Source organism: Ostrinia furnacalis, unplaced genomic scaffold, assembly GCF_004193835.3.
Source record: "Ostrinia furnacalis isolate ACB-3 unplaced genomic scaffold, ASM419383v2 OfSCF2780, whole genome shotgun sequence".
NCBI lineage: Eukaryota > Metazoa > Arthropoda > Insecta > Lepidoptera > Crambidae > Ostrinia > Ostrinia furnacalis.
In genome coordinates, this window is record NW_021133019.1 from 129551 (window position 1) to 146395 (window position 16845).

Sequence of the window (16845 nt, forward strand, 5' to 3'; positions counted from 1 at the left end):
ATGCATCCTGAGCCTGGTCTAGGAAAATAGGTAAAGACGGGTTATCGTTGATAGGACTGAGCGTTGATGCGATGAGATGGGCGGTCTGGCCTTTGATGAGATGACTTTGGCTGTTCTTGGTTTTTGTACTGCTGCTACTCGTTGTTCTCTTGACGTCTGTGGTACTGCGTTTTTGTCGGGCGGTCTGGCCTTTGATGAGATGACTTTGGCTGTTCTTGGTTCTTGTACTGATGCTGCTCGTTGTTCTCTTGACGTCTGTGGTACTGCGTTTTTGTCGGGCGGTCTGTGTGCCTACCATGAGTCTACGCTAGGTGTGCTCGCTAGCGACTGCGTAAAAAAATGTCATTTAAATGTATGACATATTGTGCAGCGCCCCTAGCGGCTACTTTCAAGAAATAAAATCTTCATAGAATCTTTTGACGTATTCGCTAGCGAGCTCACCCAACGCAAACTCATGGTAGGCACACAGGCCTTTGATGAGATGAATTTGGCTGTTCTTGGTTCTTGTACTGCTGCTACTCGTTGTTCTCTTGACGTCTGTGGTACCTACTGCGTTTTTGTCGTCTCTGTATCTTCCAGATTAAATATTTCTTCAACTTCCTTTCTTAATATCGTTGGACGGACTAAACTGGTGATGCGTGCGATGAGATGGGCGGTCTGACCTTTGGTGAGGCGGCTTGGTTATTCTTAGTTCTTGTACTGCCATAAGACTGTAACTTGATTGTTTTTCCGATTTTATCGTCTTATGTTCCTTGTCAAATATTTCCCGTACTTCTTTTCTTGATGTCGTTGATTGAATGAGCGTTGCTGCGATAAGGCGGGCGGTCTGGCCTTTAGTGAGGTGTCTTGTTTTTTGTACTGCTGCTAGATTAGCTTAATTGTTCTCNCTGTTCTTGGTTCTTGTACTGCTGCTTCTCGTTGTTCTATTGACGTCTGTGGTACTGCGTTTTTTTTTTTTGGCGGTCTGGCCTTTGATGAGATGACTTTGGCTGTTCTTGGTTCTTGTACTGCTGCTACTCGTTGTTCTCTTGACGTCTGTGGTACCTACTGCGTTTTTGTCGTCTCTGTATCTTCCAGATTAAATATTTCTTCAACTTCTTTTCTTAATATCGTTGGACGGACTAAACTGGTGATGCGTGCGATGAGATGGGCGGTCTGACCTTTGGTAAGGGATATGGCTTGTTTTTCTTGGTTCTTGTACTACTACTATTAGACTTGCATCATTGTTCTCCCGATTTTATCGTCTTATTTTCTTCCAGGTAAAATATTTCTTGTATTTCTTTTCTTTAGGACTGAGTATTGGTGCGATGAAATGGGCGGTCTGGCTTTTGGTGAGGCGGCTTGGTTATTCTTAGTTCTTGTACTGCTACAAGACTGTAACTTGATTGTTTTTCCGATTTTATCGTCTTATGTTCCTTGTCAAATATTTCCCGAACTTCTTTTCTTGATGTCGTTAATTGAATGATCGTTGCTGCGATAAGGCGGGCGGTTTGGTCTTTAGTGAGGTGTCTTGTTTTTTTGTACTGCTGCTAGACTAGCTTCATTGTTCTCCTGAGGTCTGTCGGTCTGTGTTAGGTAGGTACTGGGTTTTTGACGTCTATTTTGTTTACATCTTCCGGCTCAAATATTTCTTATGCTTCATTTTTTATTTCTTTTTGTCTTAATTGAGTTCACTCTCTTCTATTTCTTGGATAGTAGATGTTTAAATTTATTCACAATCTTCGAATAACTTGACTCTCTTGTTTTTTACTAATTAATCCATCGATAACTGTGGTTTTGGATTTTTGTCATCTTCTTCGTAGTCTGTTTTGCCTGGGTCGAATATTTCTTATGTTGCTTGATTTTTTTGTTGTTGTCTCATGCTAAATAGATCTTCTCTCTTCGATTATTTGATTTGTTTGCACTTTTGACTTTTCCGTTGATATAATATGCGTTTGTGGGTTTTTGTTGTCTTTTTCTCTATCTTTTGATATTGTTTCTTCAATATCTAAAGTTTCTTGTGCTACTTTTCTTATTTCTTTTTATGGTGGATTGATTTAGGACTTTCTCGGATAGTGTTTGATGCGGTAAGCGGACGGCGGGCCTCTAAAACGGTTTTAGGAGCGAGTGCATATTTTCCTAAGATTAAACGGCTCGGTTTGGTGTAATCTATATGATTTCTTTTTAGTTCAATGATTTTATGCAGTGTGTTTGTTACATTGGGCTTCTTATCCATTGTTTCCATCAGGTTTTCAATTCTTCACTGTGGATATTATTTAATTTCTTTTAGCACAAGTTATTTTCCGATGTCTTCAAGATATTCATGATACTTATTGTCCTCCCGAGACAAAAGACAGTGGTTAGCACTGTGTCGTTGGATTGAGTTTTTTATATGCTCTCAATGAAAGAATGTATTCTTATTGAAAAAATGTGTAGTAGAAATCTTATTAGATTCACCTGGTTGAAGTCCCTTTACCGACAAGGTTGTTTGCAGAGCTTGTTGAGCTGTATATGTTCACCTTAAATTGCTTGCAGTCTAAAGTTTCTTATTGGAATATGTAGCTTCTGTAATCAGTTTGAATATTTTGTGGTTCCTATGGGATTTCGTCATTAAATGGTCAATGGTGAGATTTGGTTCCAGTTTCTAGATGTTCTTGCATTTAAATGAGTTTTTCATGCGGGGTGTCACTCTTCTGTCTTTGATGAAGACCCTTTATGCAAAATTGTTTGACCTTCTCAGTGCATTGGAGTCTCTTAAAACTGTACTACGCTTTGGTTACTATTTCAATTTTCCGATTCCAGTACCTGCTGATGTTCTGTTGATGGTATTTCTCTGCACATTTGTAAATAAGGCAGTAATCCTGATTCTTATAGGCTCAAGCTTTCTTTGATGGTTCCAGGTAAGTAAGTACCTAGTCTAGTTTTTGAGTGGTGATTCACTCGTTTCATCCGCTACTATGTATTCTCTTGTTAAAATATATAAGATCTTGTCTGGCTGCTTTTGGATCAAGATTGAGATACATAGGTTCATTGATTTGGTGAGCTCTTTCTCAAAGTAGATATCTTCCATCGCCAGGTATTTTGAAAGTGTATGCCTTAGTTTTTTAGCTGTGGAAAGGGACTTATAACTAGAGGGTTAGTGAATTAGTATGACTACCGTGTTAATTGGATTTTGTATTGTCAAAGCGTCAAATGTCTTTTGTTTTAAATATACCTACTTTCAGCAAAATATTAGTGATGGCACCTTTTTTAAATGGGTTGTTCTTTTGAATGGTTTACAACATGCAGCTGTGACTATTAGTTTTTTTTTCTTTTGCCAAGCAAAGGATCTCTGTTGTTTAAATTTTTTTTTGTGTATTTCGTGGCAAACGTGTTTAAAGTGTCCATCTACAAATGTTAGTGCAATATTGAAGTTAAGTTTTATTGCTTTTGGATACTTTTTATGGCGACCAGATGTTAACCTTTCTTGGGTATGCGCTTTGAAATTTTGTGCAATTGTCTTTTAATTTATAGAATGTGTTGGTGAAAGTTTTGTAGGGATCTTTCTTTGTTATCAATTATTATTTATACCTACTGTAATGACTTGCAGGAAGTAGAATACATGTAGTCATGTAGAGCACATGTAGAATCTGTATGTATAAAATATGTTAATAAAAAAATAAAGTTTATGTTAGAGTTTATAGACCAAAAGTTAGAGCTTTTCATTTGACAAACTATACGATCTATGTTACATATTTTTAAATGAAAATATTAGATCATAATTATGCGTTTGCTTTGGTGCTTTTTGGCAAGATAATTGACACCAAATATTTATAAGGAAAAAAGATAAGGAAAGATCTCACCGAGTTTCGTCGAGCTAAGGCGCTGTGTTGGTCACTGTGTACTCGATGCGTTTTTCTCACCTACAGTTTTGCTCAATCAAAAAATTGACCTATAACCACTAATTTTTACACAGCTGACTATGTTAATAGATAATAGCGACTATGATTTCGGGTAATTCTCACCGTTAGAACATTTGGATTTAACCGTCGCGTCGGCGTCAAACGCCATAGGGCTTTGTAAGTGCCTTTTAGGGTCGGACCGTCTGGAGCGCACGTGTTGCGCACGTCCACTCCCGAAGGCTGCCCAAAACGAACTCCTGCAGTAAAGGCGANCCTTTTTTTAAATGGGTTGTTCTTTTGAATGGTTTACGACATGCAGCTGTGACTATTAGTTTTTTTTTTACCAAGCAAAGGATCTCTGTTGTTTCAATTTTTTTTTGTATTTCGTGGCAAATGTGTTTAGAGTGTCCATCTACAAATGTTAGTGCAATATTGAAGTTAAGTTATATTGCTTTTGGAAACTTTTTATGGCGGCCAGATGTTAACCTTTCTTGGGTATGCGCTTTGAAATTTTGTACAATTGTCTTTTAATTTATAGAATGTGTTGGTGAAAGTTTGTAGGGATCTTTCTTTGTTATCAATATTATTTATACCTACTATGATGACTTGCAGGAAGTAGAATACATGTAGACATGTAGAGTACATGTAGAATCTGTATGTATCAAAAATGTTAATAAAAAAGTAAAGTTTATGTTAGAGTTTATAGACCAAAAGTTAGAGCTTTTCGTTTGACAAACTATACGATCTATGTTACATATTTTTAAATGAAAATACTAGATCATAATTATGCGTTCGCTTTGGTGCTTTTTGACAAAATAATTGACACCAAATATTTATAAGGAAAGAAATATAAGGAAAGATCTCACCGGGTTTCGTCGAGCTTAGGCGCTGTGCTGGTCACTGTGTACTCGATGCATTTTTCTCACCTACAGTTTTTCTCATTCAAAAAATTGACCTATAACCACTAATTTTTACACAGCTGATAGATAATCGCGACTATGATTTCGGGTAATTCTCACTGTTAGAATATTTGGATTTAACCGTCGCGTCGGCGTCAAACGCCATAGGGCTTTGTAAGTGCCTTTAAAGGGTCGGACCGTCTGGAGCGCACGTGTTGCGCACGTCCACTCCCGAAGGCTGCCCAAAACGAACTCCAAATAAGTTTGTAATATTACTATGAGGATAATAGTGCTGGTTGCGTAATAGTACCTATAAGTTTATTTAATGTTCAGCATTTGCAATATTGCGCAATTGTTTGTTATCCCAAATAAAATAAAATAAATAAATAAATAAATAGATGAGTACCCTGCTTTAACTAAGTACCTAGCAGCCGTGATGTCACATCGATGCTCTGATACGGATGTGGTGAACGCGGGTAGGTGCGTGCGAGTCTCATTCCAGCGTGGCGCGCAGTTAACTCGATCGGGTTGTATATTAGTTTGTAGGTCCTTTTCTTTACACTGAAGCCCGGTTTCTACCAAAGCCGAGAGGAGAGGTGTTTGCATAACCAATTAGATTTCGAATTGAAGCTAAGCGGGATAAAATCTGATTGGTTATTTCAAGATATCCCCTCTCCACTATGGTAGAAACCGGAACTTATACGTCCTAAATATACTCAGCGCAACCACCTGCGCTAATTTATCTGTATTTATGTTCTTAGTATTTTAGGTACACTAAAACTGTGTTTTTGTAGAACCATTATAGGTACTCACATCTCATAAAAAATACTTTTTCGAGCAGTTACAATCTTTTCACTAAGTAAAGTCGTTCATGATATAAAACTTGGTTATTTACTATAAATACTTTCTGAACTTTCTTTCGTAGTTAAACGTGCCTTAACCTTATTAATTATTATCAAGCAATGAACTGTATTAGGTTAGGTTCATAAGACGATTTCTTTGTCTCAATAAATGCATTTAACTTTACAAATCCTTTCTCCAGGTGGTGTGCGCGGTCACCGTGTCATCTCCTACAAAATACGTGTACACGGGAGGCAAAGGCTGCGTCAAGGTGTGGGACATCAGCCAGCCCAGCAAGGCGCCCGTCAGCCAGCTCGACTGCTTGGTGAGTGGGTAACTGTCGGCGACTCAGTTTATTGGATCTTACGTTTCTAGACCGATATTTTGTTTTGAGTTGATCAGCCGTCAATTGTTTTTTTTGCTCTTTTCTCTATTCGTTATGAACTAGAATTCCCGATTAATTAACAAATAAAAAACTAAATAAATTGAAGAAAAATTAAAACTGATTTAGTAACATAGTGATGTTTTGTTTTTGCACAACGTGCGTGAATAACGTAAACCAACGGAACGTACTTATTGTTGGTAAACCAATAAATAAATATAATTAAAACGTTATAATAATAAAAAGTTGTGTAGACCATTTTTTCTGGAGTCAAGTGAAAGTGTGAGCTTTTCCTATTAACCTATCTAAAAATTATTGACACGTGCACGTTAATCCACAGGGAAAGTGTTCATTGATAGATTAAATCAAATGGGTGTTAAATCATTGTTATTGCACTTATTGTTACTAATAATAATAATAATTCAGGACCATGATCATCCTCGCAAACCGACTTAAATCATTATTTGTATTGGGTGGGAATGTACTTGGCTTAGGCCCGTACATTCCTGAAATACCGGCTTAAAGCTGAGACACTTAAGTGTAAAAACTAAAATAATAATAATAAATCCTTTATTTAACCAAGGTTACAACTTAGTATTGCTAGTGGTCCCCAAACTAGGTTACACCTGTCTCTTGGGGACTGGAGTATGAGGCTTGAAGTTAAATGCCCCTATTCATCATATTACACCACATACGAGTCATTTGTCTTCCTCTCCACGTCCCTTTCTAATGTACTAAAAACAAATGAACGAGCAGTTTCCTAATTTTAACGTTTATAAAATTCCAGCAACGCGACAACTACATCAGATCGGTGAAGTTGTTGCCTGACGGGCGCACGCTGATCGTGGGCGGCGAGGCGTCCAACCTGTCCATCTGGGACCTGGCGTCGCCCACGCCGCGCATCAAGGCCGAGCTCACTTCCTCCGCGCCGGCGTGTTATGCGCTAGCCATCAGCCCCGACTCCAAGGTAAGATACTGGCCACTAAGATGTGTCATCATCATCATCATTTCAGCCACAGGACGTCCACTGATGAACATAAGCCTCCCCCAATGACTTCCACATCGCACGGTTGGTAGCGGCCTGCATCCAGCCTTTATCAGGTCGTCGGTCCACCTTGTGGGTGGACGTCCCACGCTGCGTTTTCCGGTACGTGGCCTCCATTCCAGAACCTTGCTGCCCCATCGGCCGTCAGTTCTGCGTACTATGTGCCCTGCCCACTGCCACTTCAGCTTGCTGATCCGTCGGGCTATGTCAGCGACTTTAGTTCGTTTACGGATCTCCTCATTTCTGATTCGATCTCGTAAAGAAACACCGAGCATAGCCCTCTCCATAGTACGCTGTGCAACTTTGAGCTTCTGTATAAGGCCGTACACTAAGATGTGTGTTTTTGTTTATTTCTAACTTTATTGCTCATAAAATAAGACCAACGACTGTACAATATCTACCCCTCCGCGCCGGCGTGCTACGCGCTGGCCATCAGCCCCGACTCCAAGGTACGAATATACTGGCCACAGAGATTGTATTTTTTTTATGAATTTTGATTTTATTACATCATCTCTGACTAAGCAATAGTTCACAAAAACTATAAGAGTACCACGAATAGACCATAAATAAATAAAAATTGATGAATGCAAATGTAAAAATTAACACTTTTCTCTAATGCGAATCATGTTTCATTTCAGTGCAAATCATCGTTTAAAATCACATAATTGAAGGGTTGAGTAGACAAAGGTCTTAACTAACAAAAAGTTCCAAATGAGTTATGAGTGTTCGAAAATGTTAATCTGCTCATACCACATTTGAATCCTGAAAATATGTATTAATGCTTGTCAGATAACACCTTTGTTAAGGTCTGTATTGTTGACACGTACCAAAATTTGCGTGTTTTGAGCTCATTAATCGATTTTATTATCATTTAAACCTATGTTAATGCAAAAAGTCGATTCTTCAGTTTTGTCAGATAACACCTTTGTCCACTTACCCCTTCAATTGTGTTTCGACCTGCCTTACTGACTACCACTTTCGCTTCCAGGTTTGCTTCAGCTGCTGTTCGGACGGGAACATCGCGGTGTGGGACCTCCACAACCAGACATTGGTGCGGCAGTTCCAAGGGCACACGGACGGCGCGTCCTGCATCGACATCTCAGCTGACGGCACCAAACTCTGGACCGGCGGCCTCGACAATACTGTGCGGTAAGTTTTGTAAACTTTACAGGATTTGCCACACTGGATGGGGTCTGTAGTCAGGTCAAAGTAATCATACAACATGCGGGCTGCATTCACTTTGATCTAAACCGAAACCAGAGTAAATACAAATGAGTAATGATGAATGACCTACTCATTTGTATTTACTCTGCCGAAACTGTCATTGAGCATTGACTTTGCCTACCAAAGATTCATGTATCTATGGCTGAATGGATGGGTCTGTAAACTCAACAGTTGAAAATAACTGCAAATGGATCGAAATGAAACATAAACTGCTGTCATTTGTTTACATCTAAAATGACTCTTGAATTAAGAATCAAATTGTCTGTTTTGTAAAAAAAATGAGTATGTTGCGTTATATTCTACTCAAAGAAAAGCTGTTCATGTTGTGTTATTGTAGTTTAAATAGTAGTAGGTGAACTTCTCAGTAACAATATAATTTTTTGTAACAGGTCATGGGATTTAAGAGAAGGCAGACAACTACAGCAACACGACTTCAGTTCTCAGATATTCTCGCTGGGCTACTGTCCAACAGGTAAGATACATCACATTGATTGTAAAAAAATCTCATTGTCTTCACTAAACAGGTACTATTATTATGTAAACAAGCTTGCATAATTAGTATTGTCTAACACAAAGAGTGTAAAGTGATATGTTAAATATTTCGTAACAGCCATGTTCGCTTGTAACCGTATAATATTTACGTAAATATTGGAATAATACAATAGATATCTATTTGCATAGATCTATTATGTAAAATTTGATAAACAATGTAGCTAGTTAGTTAAAATTAGAAAAGATTATTATCGTTAACAGCAATGTTAATCGCCGTGGATATCCGTTTGCGTAGGATTTATGAACTTTGCATCCAAGGAAGTGACGAATGCGTCACATTTGGGTATGTTATGTAGACGGAAATGTATCGACACTTCCCCTCTACATTTGTAAATATAATAAAACATAAAAACACATTCCGTATAAATGACAAATCTAGTGAAGGTCACAGATTGTTATACATAGAACTTGCAAAGCAAGATAGAAGTGGGTATAAAGAGTCCCAAATAGGTGAGCTATGGATGAAACTCCTTGCCACAGTCACACGCGGTGCGCGAACTGTCCCATTCTGGGTTCTGCAGCGGCCTATAGGTAGGCCGCTAAAAACTAAGGAGTTTTTAGCTTGAGTAGCCATTGTCGACACATTATGAACGACAGAATAAGTAAAAATCAAAATACGAGCTACGAGTGCAGTGTGGTCAGTTGGAAAGACTGATAAACAGATGTTCTATGGCTGAGTTGCACCACCTAACTCTGACCGTAACTATGACGATAACCGGTGTTTTTTGTATGGAGTTTGACAGATTTTTGACGTTTGTCAAAGTTAAAGTAAGATGGTGCAACCCAGCCTAAGTAGAGAGAAACAATGTGACTTGAAGGGGTTTTTTTTTTCAACAAATCAGTGCACAGTGTCACGTTGAGAGCAAGCGCAAATGAGTGAGTGAGTATGTTCCTAATTTCGTTCCTTTTGTTCCAGGCGAGTGGCTGGCAGTGGGCATGGAGAACAGCAACGTGGAAGTGCTGCACGCAGTGAAGCCGGACAAGTACCAGCTGCACCTGCACGAGTCATGCGTGCTGTCGCTTCGCTTCGCCAGCTGCGGCAAGTGGTTCGTCTCCACGGGGAAGGACAACCTGCTCAACGCCTGGCGCACGCCCTACGGGGCTAGTATATTCCAGGTGAATACTGCTTAATTTGCTCTATTTAATGTGTTCGTTCGTTCGTTTCAGCCAAATAACGTCCACTGCTGGACAAAGGCAGGTCCCTCTTTCCCACTGGCCGGGCCCCGCGACCGAGGGGGCCCCCGTCTGCACAAAAGACCTTTCTCCAGATGATAAGGACCACCCTTGATCCTTAAGTGCCCAGGGCCCCTAGAACGTTAAAGACGGCTCTGGACAAAGGCCTCCTCCAAGGCTTTCCACAATGCACGGTCCTGCGCTGCCCGCATCCAGGCTCTTCCCGCGACCTTTACCAGATCGTCGGTCCACCTAGTAGGAGGCCTGCCCACGCTACGTCTTCCAGCCCGTGGTCGCCACTCGAGAACTTTTCTGCACCAACGGCCATCGTCTCTACGAGCTATGTGCCCCGCCCACTGCCACTTGATTTTAGCAATTCTGCGAGCTATGTCGGTCACTTTGGTTCTCCTGCGGATCTCCTCATTTCTGATTCGATCACGCAGGGAAACTCCAAGCATGGCCCGCTCCATCAATGTTTTTCGTTAGGTTACGGATATTTATACTTTTAATAATTTAGTTTAGAACATAATATGCAATATGAACTAACTAATGTTGTTTATTTACAGTCAAAAGAATCATCATCGGTGCTTAGCTGTGACATCTCATCAGACGACAAATACATAGTGACGGGCTCTGGCGACAAGAAAGCCACAGTGTACGAGGTGATCTACTAGTGCGAAACGCTAACAGACGTTCAGAAAAGCGAACAAACTAGATCAAGTGACTGTGTACAAGTGAGTGAGAACGTTCCGCGAACGAACAGTGGAAAGTGGTGATATAGCTTTAGTGTATGTATAGATTATATTGGGAAGCCTGTATGTACTTATGCGACTTGTTTATATAGATTAGTGTGCGCGATTTATGTTTATTTGTTGAGCGCCCGTAGTGTATGTTGGCAGCAGATCTCAAAATGACGATTTCGTTTCAATATTGTTGTAAAATGCTCGTATTAAAGAAAAGATATGCGCAAATTATAAGTTTGTTTCACTTAATTTATTATACACCCATTAATAAGTTTAAGAAATAAAATTGAGTTAATGAAATGGTAAGACAACCCTTTACTTATTACTTTTGTTCTCTTTATGAAGAGGAATATGATAAACCAGTTAACCGTTTAACAGAAACTAGTTATCCAGTTTCTAAAAATAAATAAAATTCATACTCTCCTATATTATTAGCCATCTACCAAAGCAAACTAGCTTTGTTAGTTCTCTGGGTACCAGCAACGGATTTAATATTACAAAAAAAGGTAACAAAGGTTAATTAATTATTCACTATGAACCTTTGATAACGAACACGTTTGGCATAGCATATTCCTTTCTACCTTGTAGTGCAAACCAAGGTTAGGCTAAGAAAGTTACGACCTGATTAATTAATCAATCACAGACTGAAATCTATTCATAAATATGAATTACAATGCTCAAGTTATTAATTAGAACAAGGGCCTATTTGATTAACTCACTACTTTGATGATAGAATTTGCGTACATTACCATTTTTATTTTGCTGGCTGGAACTGTTTTATCACATCTAATTTATTCCGGATATTTATCGACACGCGCGTAAATAATGTTAGCTGATTATGATTAGAGAGGATTTCCCAGTTTTTGTTTGTGATCATACTCCATCAACACAGATCTCAATTTCATCCATGGTTGAAATTTGAGAATCACCAAAGATAACGATAGGTTTGCTAAATAACATTAATCTGCGCCATTCAAACCAGCTGGCGTTAACGATCTTCTTATCTATCTTTGGAAAAAACATTACGCTGTGGCCGTTTGGCAATTGTTTATTCATATTTATCGTTACTTCTGCATCCAGCTGCAACCGCCTGCATTTCGATCTGTCACTTATTTCTTTTACAATTTCTTGGGCTTTTATTTCTGCGCGAAATTCTAATAAAAAATCTCAACGTGAAATAGCATAAACTCCTGTGATATTGTCTGCAAATCGAACAGAATCATAGGCGAGCTAGTCGTAGCATTAATAATCTCAATGTCTTTTCTATTTCATGAATAACTTAAATTTAAAAAACGCAGTAAATTAAATTTTGCATTTAAATGGTAAGTATGTTATTCATACTTTAAATTGGCACGAAGTGAAATTGTGATAAAACTTAAAAAATAATGAGAAAATTCAGTAAAGTTACAACTTACCAATACTTATCACTAATTTAAAAAGCTTGTTACAGACACTTGTCCCCAACAAAAGTAGATTCTCTTTTCCGGAAGCGTTTTTATGAGAGCTTGCAACGTGTTGTGTAAGCCTAAATTGAATAAGTGAATGTTGACTTTGACGCGTACTTATCGTCTATTGCTCGTAAGAAGTTCATTCATAATCTCGGCGCACAGCGATGCGGGCAAGCTGTAAACATTGTTATAGTTACAGCATGATATGGCTATTGGTTGGCTACATAACATAAATAATAATGTGCCAATATTAAGTCTATTTTGTGCCTCGATTTTCACGTTTTTCGCATGAATTTAGCAGTTGAGGCTCTGATATATTAAGCCTTATTTGAAGTCTAGTGGGTCGCGGTCATGGGTCATCCCAGCGGTCGAGGTGACTCTGATGTTTTATTCAATGACCGTAGGTACGATATAGTAAGTAATATGGTGCGTAATCTGGCGTAGTGGACAGACGCTGGCGGTACCAGCCACCGACTGTTATCGGCGGCATTGTGTTCGTGCTGGCCACTTTCGATACGTTGCCGGCGGGGTTTTAAAAATAAAGATGGTCTTTACAAAATGGACCCTGTTTACTGTTTTGCCATTGACCAAACTGTTTTCTGATTACGTCAGTAGGGTTACTGTATGGAAAGTAGGTCTAGGTAGGTACACCAACTAAACAATACAATATGTTTTTCATTTTTACACATTTTTCAATAAGCTTAAGAGCTTCAATAAGGTTTCATCACAAATGTATACCTCTAGACACTCCTGGCAATCAAGACTGGCTACAACGTTTAATTTAGTCCTAGGCACTAAAATTTTCCATTTTCAAGAAAATAGTATTTTCACAAAAACAAAACAAAAACTAATCGCTTTGTTTGTAAAAATTTTATGCGTAAAATCCGTTATACGCAAATAAGTGGAGAGTAACCTGAGCCTGCGAGGCTCACGCCAGATGCTGGTGGTGCCAGCCACCGCAGAGCGCCGCGATAGCGGCTAGACGGGACACCACGTTGACGCAACGTTTTACTCCACGCAGATTTTATGACACACAAAACGTGCTTATACATGTGCCAAAATGAACGCAGAGTCGTCAGAAGCTAAAGAATCTGAATGCAGTCACACAAGAAAAGAAATACTACAGTTAAAATTTCCTAGGAACTGAGTCAAACGAAAGCTACAGTTGCGGGTTCGAATTTCGTAGGGCAATTGGAGCAAGAGCTGGATGTTTTAAATAGTGTATCTGTTCCGTTCTGGATCAAGAGTCTGCAGACATTGCAATGGAATTTTTATTTACTTATAAGCTTGCCATTTCTCAGTTGTGATGACTAATCAGCGTAGGAACAACAATATTTTTTATAAGAATCTTATCAAAGTTATCAGGGGAAGTGAACTGCGCAAAAATAATTCCCATTCCGCTTCAGTGCTAATAGCAGAACTTCGTTAGGTTCCATGTAATTATTTACCAATTCCATTTCCAGTTACATATTTCCATTAAATGTTAACTACTATAGTTGAAAAACAAAATAATACTTACTTCTTGTGAAGTAAACCACGCAATTTCCATAATTATTTAATTATCTTATGTTTGTTATTGTTCCATCTGGAATATTTTTATTCGTGCAAGTAATCCTAATTACAACCTACTCGATTGCCATTATAATTGTAAAGAATCTTAGGAATTTCCGTACAACAACAAACATCGGGTCAACGTAAAAGTTAGTGCGTACCTACTTACCTAAGTTTTTAGTTTAAAATAACCGCTTTGCTAATAGGTATACTTAGCTCCAGTTTAAAGTAGGTAATAATGACATGATACTTAAAAAAAAGTCCTAAATAATCTGTAATTTTGCTAATTTATTCAAAAAGAATTATAATATTTTAATAATACTGTCATTTTTATAGTACTCAATAAAGTCTCATATCGCCCTGCAATAGGAAATTAAGTGATAAAGCTGATAGACCAATAAATCTTAATATTTGCCTCACACAAGACATTGAAGTTATCCTAGGTAAAAGAACTGTCGGATAGGTCGTGCAAACAACCGATAAAGAGAAGAAAGTGAATGATCCGTTCAGCTCTCGTTATGTTCAATAAACAGCTTTGTTAATTGATATTTCCATTTTTTATCTCTTTAACTGCGCAATGTGTTAAAATGTATACAAAAACAAAGTAAAGCACATTATAAAATATGTATTATTCCACAAGTTCGTACCTAATTTATTTCATTTGACTCATTATTTTGCATCTAAATATACATATTTTCTTAATAAATTATAGAATAAATCTCTACCGGTTTACGGTTGTTTAGAATAATTTTATCTAGGTACACTTAACATGCGAAATGCTAATATTATGTGTCAGACCTATTACAATTTAGTTATGTTCTGATCTTCCTAAATACCTACGGGTCTCTATAATAATAAGCTTTTATAAAATCTGGGGATTGGACAGGAAAATGTAGAGTCAAAGTCCTGGGTGTGATGAATTTAAGTCATAAGAAGCACCACAAATAACTGTCATGTTTAGCAATCACTGCATGTTATTGACGATCAATCGCAGCCGCTGCGGACATGTGCGTGCGCGGATCCTGCGATAATCGTCGATCGTCGTTATCGCGTCCGTCGCGACACACGCTGCGGCTGCGCGCCGCTCACTCCGGGCCCGGGAACCGACGCTGCCGGCTGCCTCCTCATCCCGAAAGATAAACGGTTCCATTGTATTATCTATCATTGTTCCGACACTTAATAAAATAACGGACCAGTCAAACTGGCGATACAAACGACCGGTGCCGACACTCGTAAGTATAATTCACTTTGACCTCTTACGCTACTCTTGTGTTCACGATGTGATATTGCCGATAGAATTTGGATTAATTTTTATGTGGTCATTTCAGAATTACGATGTACTACGAAGGCAGCGGCCCGGTCCACGAGGACGCTCTGCTGAACGACAGACTCTTGTACGACTACTCGCCGGCGGAGAGCCTCGTCTACTTCGACCTGCCGTCTATCGAATCTGAAAACCTGGACTGGCAACTCAGTGATCTGGACTTACATTGTGATGCCTTCGTCAGTGATATTAGCGATGTAAACAAAGACGATTTTACCTTAACGGACAGTTCACCAGGATTCGACTTCTCGGATTTAGATAACAGTGTGATAGATGAGTACTTACTGGAAGCTTTTAGCAGCGACCTGTCGAATGATACGCCGCACTCCGGATCAGAGACGGTGGAGTCCAGTGATCATGTTCAAAGATCATGTGTGCTGGATACGCACGACTACACCGTGACGTCACGGAGGGATTGGGACAAGAAAGGTTGCATCGCCGAGGATATAGAAAGAGTGAATATGAAGGTGCGATCGTGGGGCGAGCCAGAGTTCGTGACGGAGCTGGGTGCGTTCCGGTGTCCGGTGGAGGAGTGCGGGAAGTTGTATGCTAAGGCTTCGCACGTGCGGGCTCACCTTCGCCGACACAGTGGGGAAAAGCCTTATAGGTGTACGTGGGCAGATTGCGAGTGGAGGTTCGCGCGGTCGGATGAGCTGGCGCGCCACCGCCGGAGCCACTCGGGAGATAAGCCGTATGCATGCCGGGAGTGCGGCAAGCGGTTCGCGCGCTCCGACCACCTCGCCAAGCACGGGCGAGTGCACGCGCGCCGGGCCGCCGCCGCCGCGCGCCGCGCAGCCGCGACGCACGCGCAAATTGCTCATCGATCAAGGCGCCTACTGTGATTCCAATCGTTAAAGTGCAGTGCAAAAGTTTGAACAATTTTATGGTTAGGCTATGTATCTTTATCAAAAATTACTAATTAAGAGATGTTTTGAATGTTTATGGAATCTCCAGAAAAGGAAAATTATTACTTACCTATTTATGTTTTAAATGTTAATTAAATATAGTTAATAGATCAACTTTCGAACTTTATTTTTCATGCCTAAGGTAGTGAGCCTAGGTAATCTTCCTTCCTTTTAATTTCTCAAATAATACTTTATGTTGGTGTTATTATTAGGTACAGCTTTGTATAGACCAATCACAATGCTGCTAATGAACTGGATACTACTATGTATTACGTTCTTTTTACTTACTGCAGCTAAATTTTTTAGACATCAGATCAATACTAGTAGAATTGTGAGAGGTGAGTAGAGTTGTGGCATTGTTATTAATTTTTGTCGGTTACAAAAAAAAATAAAGAAAATAAATAAAGCTTTAGGTTGGTTCCTGACCATGTAGAATCCTGAAATTTCAAGAAAAGGAACTTTTCAGTCACAAAGGCCGCCCGGGACGCGCCGAAAACGCTAAACTTTCCCTCTCCCTTAGCTTGATGTAAGTAATTAACCAATCGCATGCCCTCTAAGTTTAGTTTAGTCTTTAAAGAAAAGTTTTATGTCATTGAGTAGGAATGGCGATGACTTTGAGCTATACAAATAAAATGAAAATCATAATACCGTTCAATCAGTATCAGTTCCATTCATAGGTACTCATAATAATTTTCCAGAAGAACTGTTCTGTCCTTAACAATTAAACAATCTTAGGCATAAGAATAATCAGTTGCTAAGAACTAAAGTTTTATGTACAACTAGCGGCCGCCCGCGACTTCGTACGCGTGGACCTCGTTTTACTCCATTAGGGGTGGAGTTTCGTAAAATCCGCTCTTAGCATCTAGAGCGCATACATTTTAAATTTCAACTCTCTTACT

The 16845-nt window shown here is 39.3% G+C and overlaps 2 protein-coding genes across 2 annotated transcripts in view; both read left to right on the plus strand.

Annotated features, from left to right (window-relative positions):
• Gro (groucho) overlaps positions 1 to 10949 on the plus strand; it is a 69238-nt gene extending 58289 nt beyond the window's left edge. The window contains exons 13-18 of the mRNA XM_028309403.1: positions 5802 to 5924; positions 6769 to 6948; positions 8015 to 8175; positions 8640 to 8722; positions 9719 to 9918; positions 10542 to 10949. Coding sequence (XP_028165204.1) covers positions 5802 to 5924; positions 6769 to 6948; positions 8015 to 8175; positions 8640 to 8722; positions 9719 to 9918; positions 10542 to 10649 — 855 coding nt within the window. The 3' untranslated portion in view covers positions 10650 to 10949. The remainder of the gene's footprint in view (positions 1 to 5801; positions 5925 to 6768; positions 6949 to 8014; positions 8176 to 8639; positions 8723 to 9718; positions 9919 to 10541) is intronic.
• A 3759-nt stretch (positions 10950 to 14708) lies between these two features.
• Positions 14709 to 16001, plus strand: LOC114356320 (zinc finger protein 420). The gene is made up of 2 exons (XM_028309425.1): positions 14709 to 14949; positions 15046 to 16001. Exon 2 carries the CDS (start codon positions 15053 to 15055, stop codon positions 15881 to 15883), a length of 831 nt encoding a protein of 276 aa, XP_028165226.1. The 5' UTR covers positions 14709 to 14949; positions 15046 to 15052; the 3' UTR covers positions 15884 to 16001.
• The last annotated feature ends 844 nt before the right edge of the window (positions 16002 to 16845 follow it).

Coding starts and splice junctions, on each gene's coding strand:
- LOC114356320 (XM_028309425.1), top strand. CDS start 15,053: ATGTACTACGAAGGCAGCGGCCCGGTCCACGAGGACGCTCTGCTGAAC.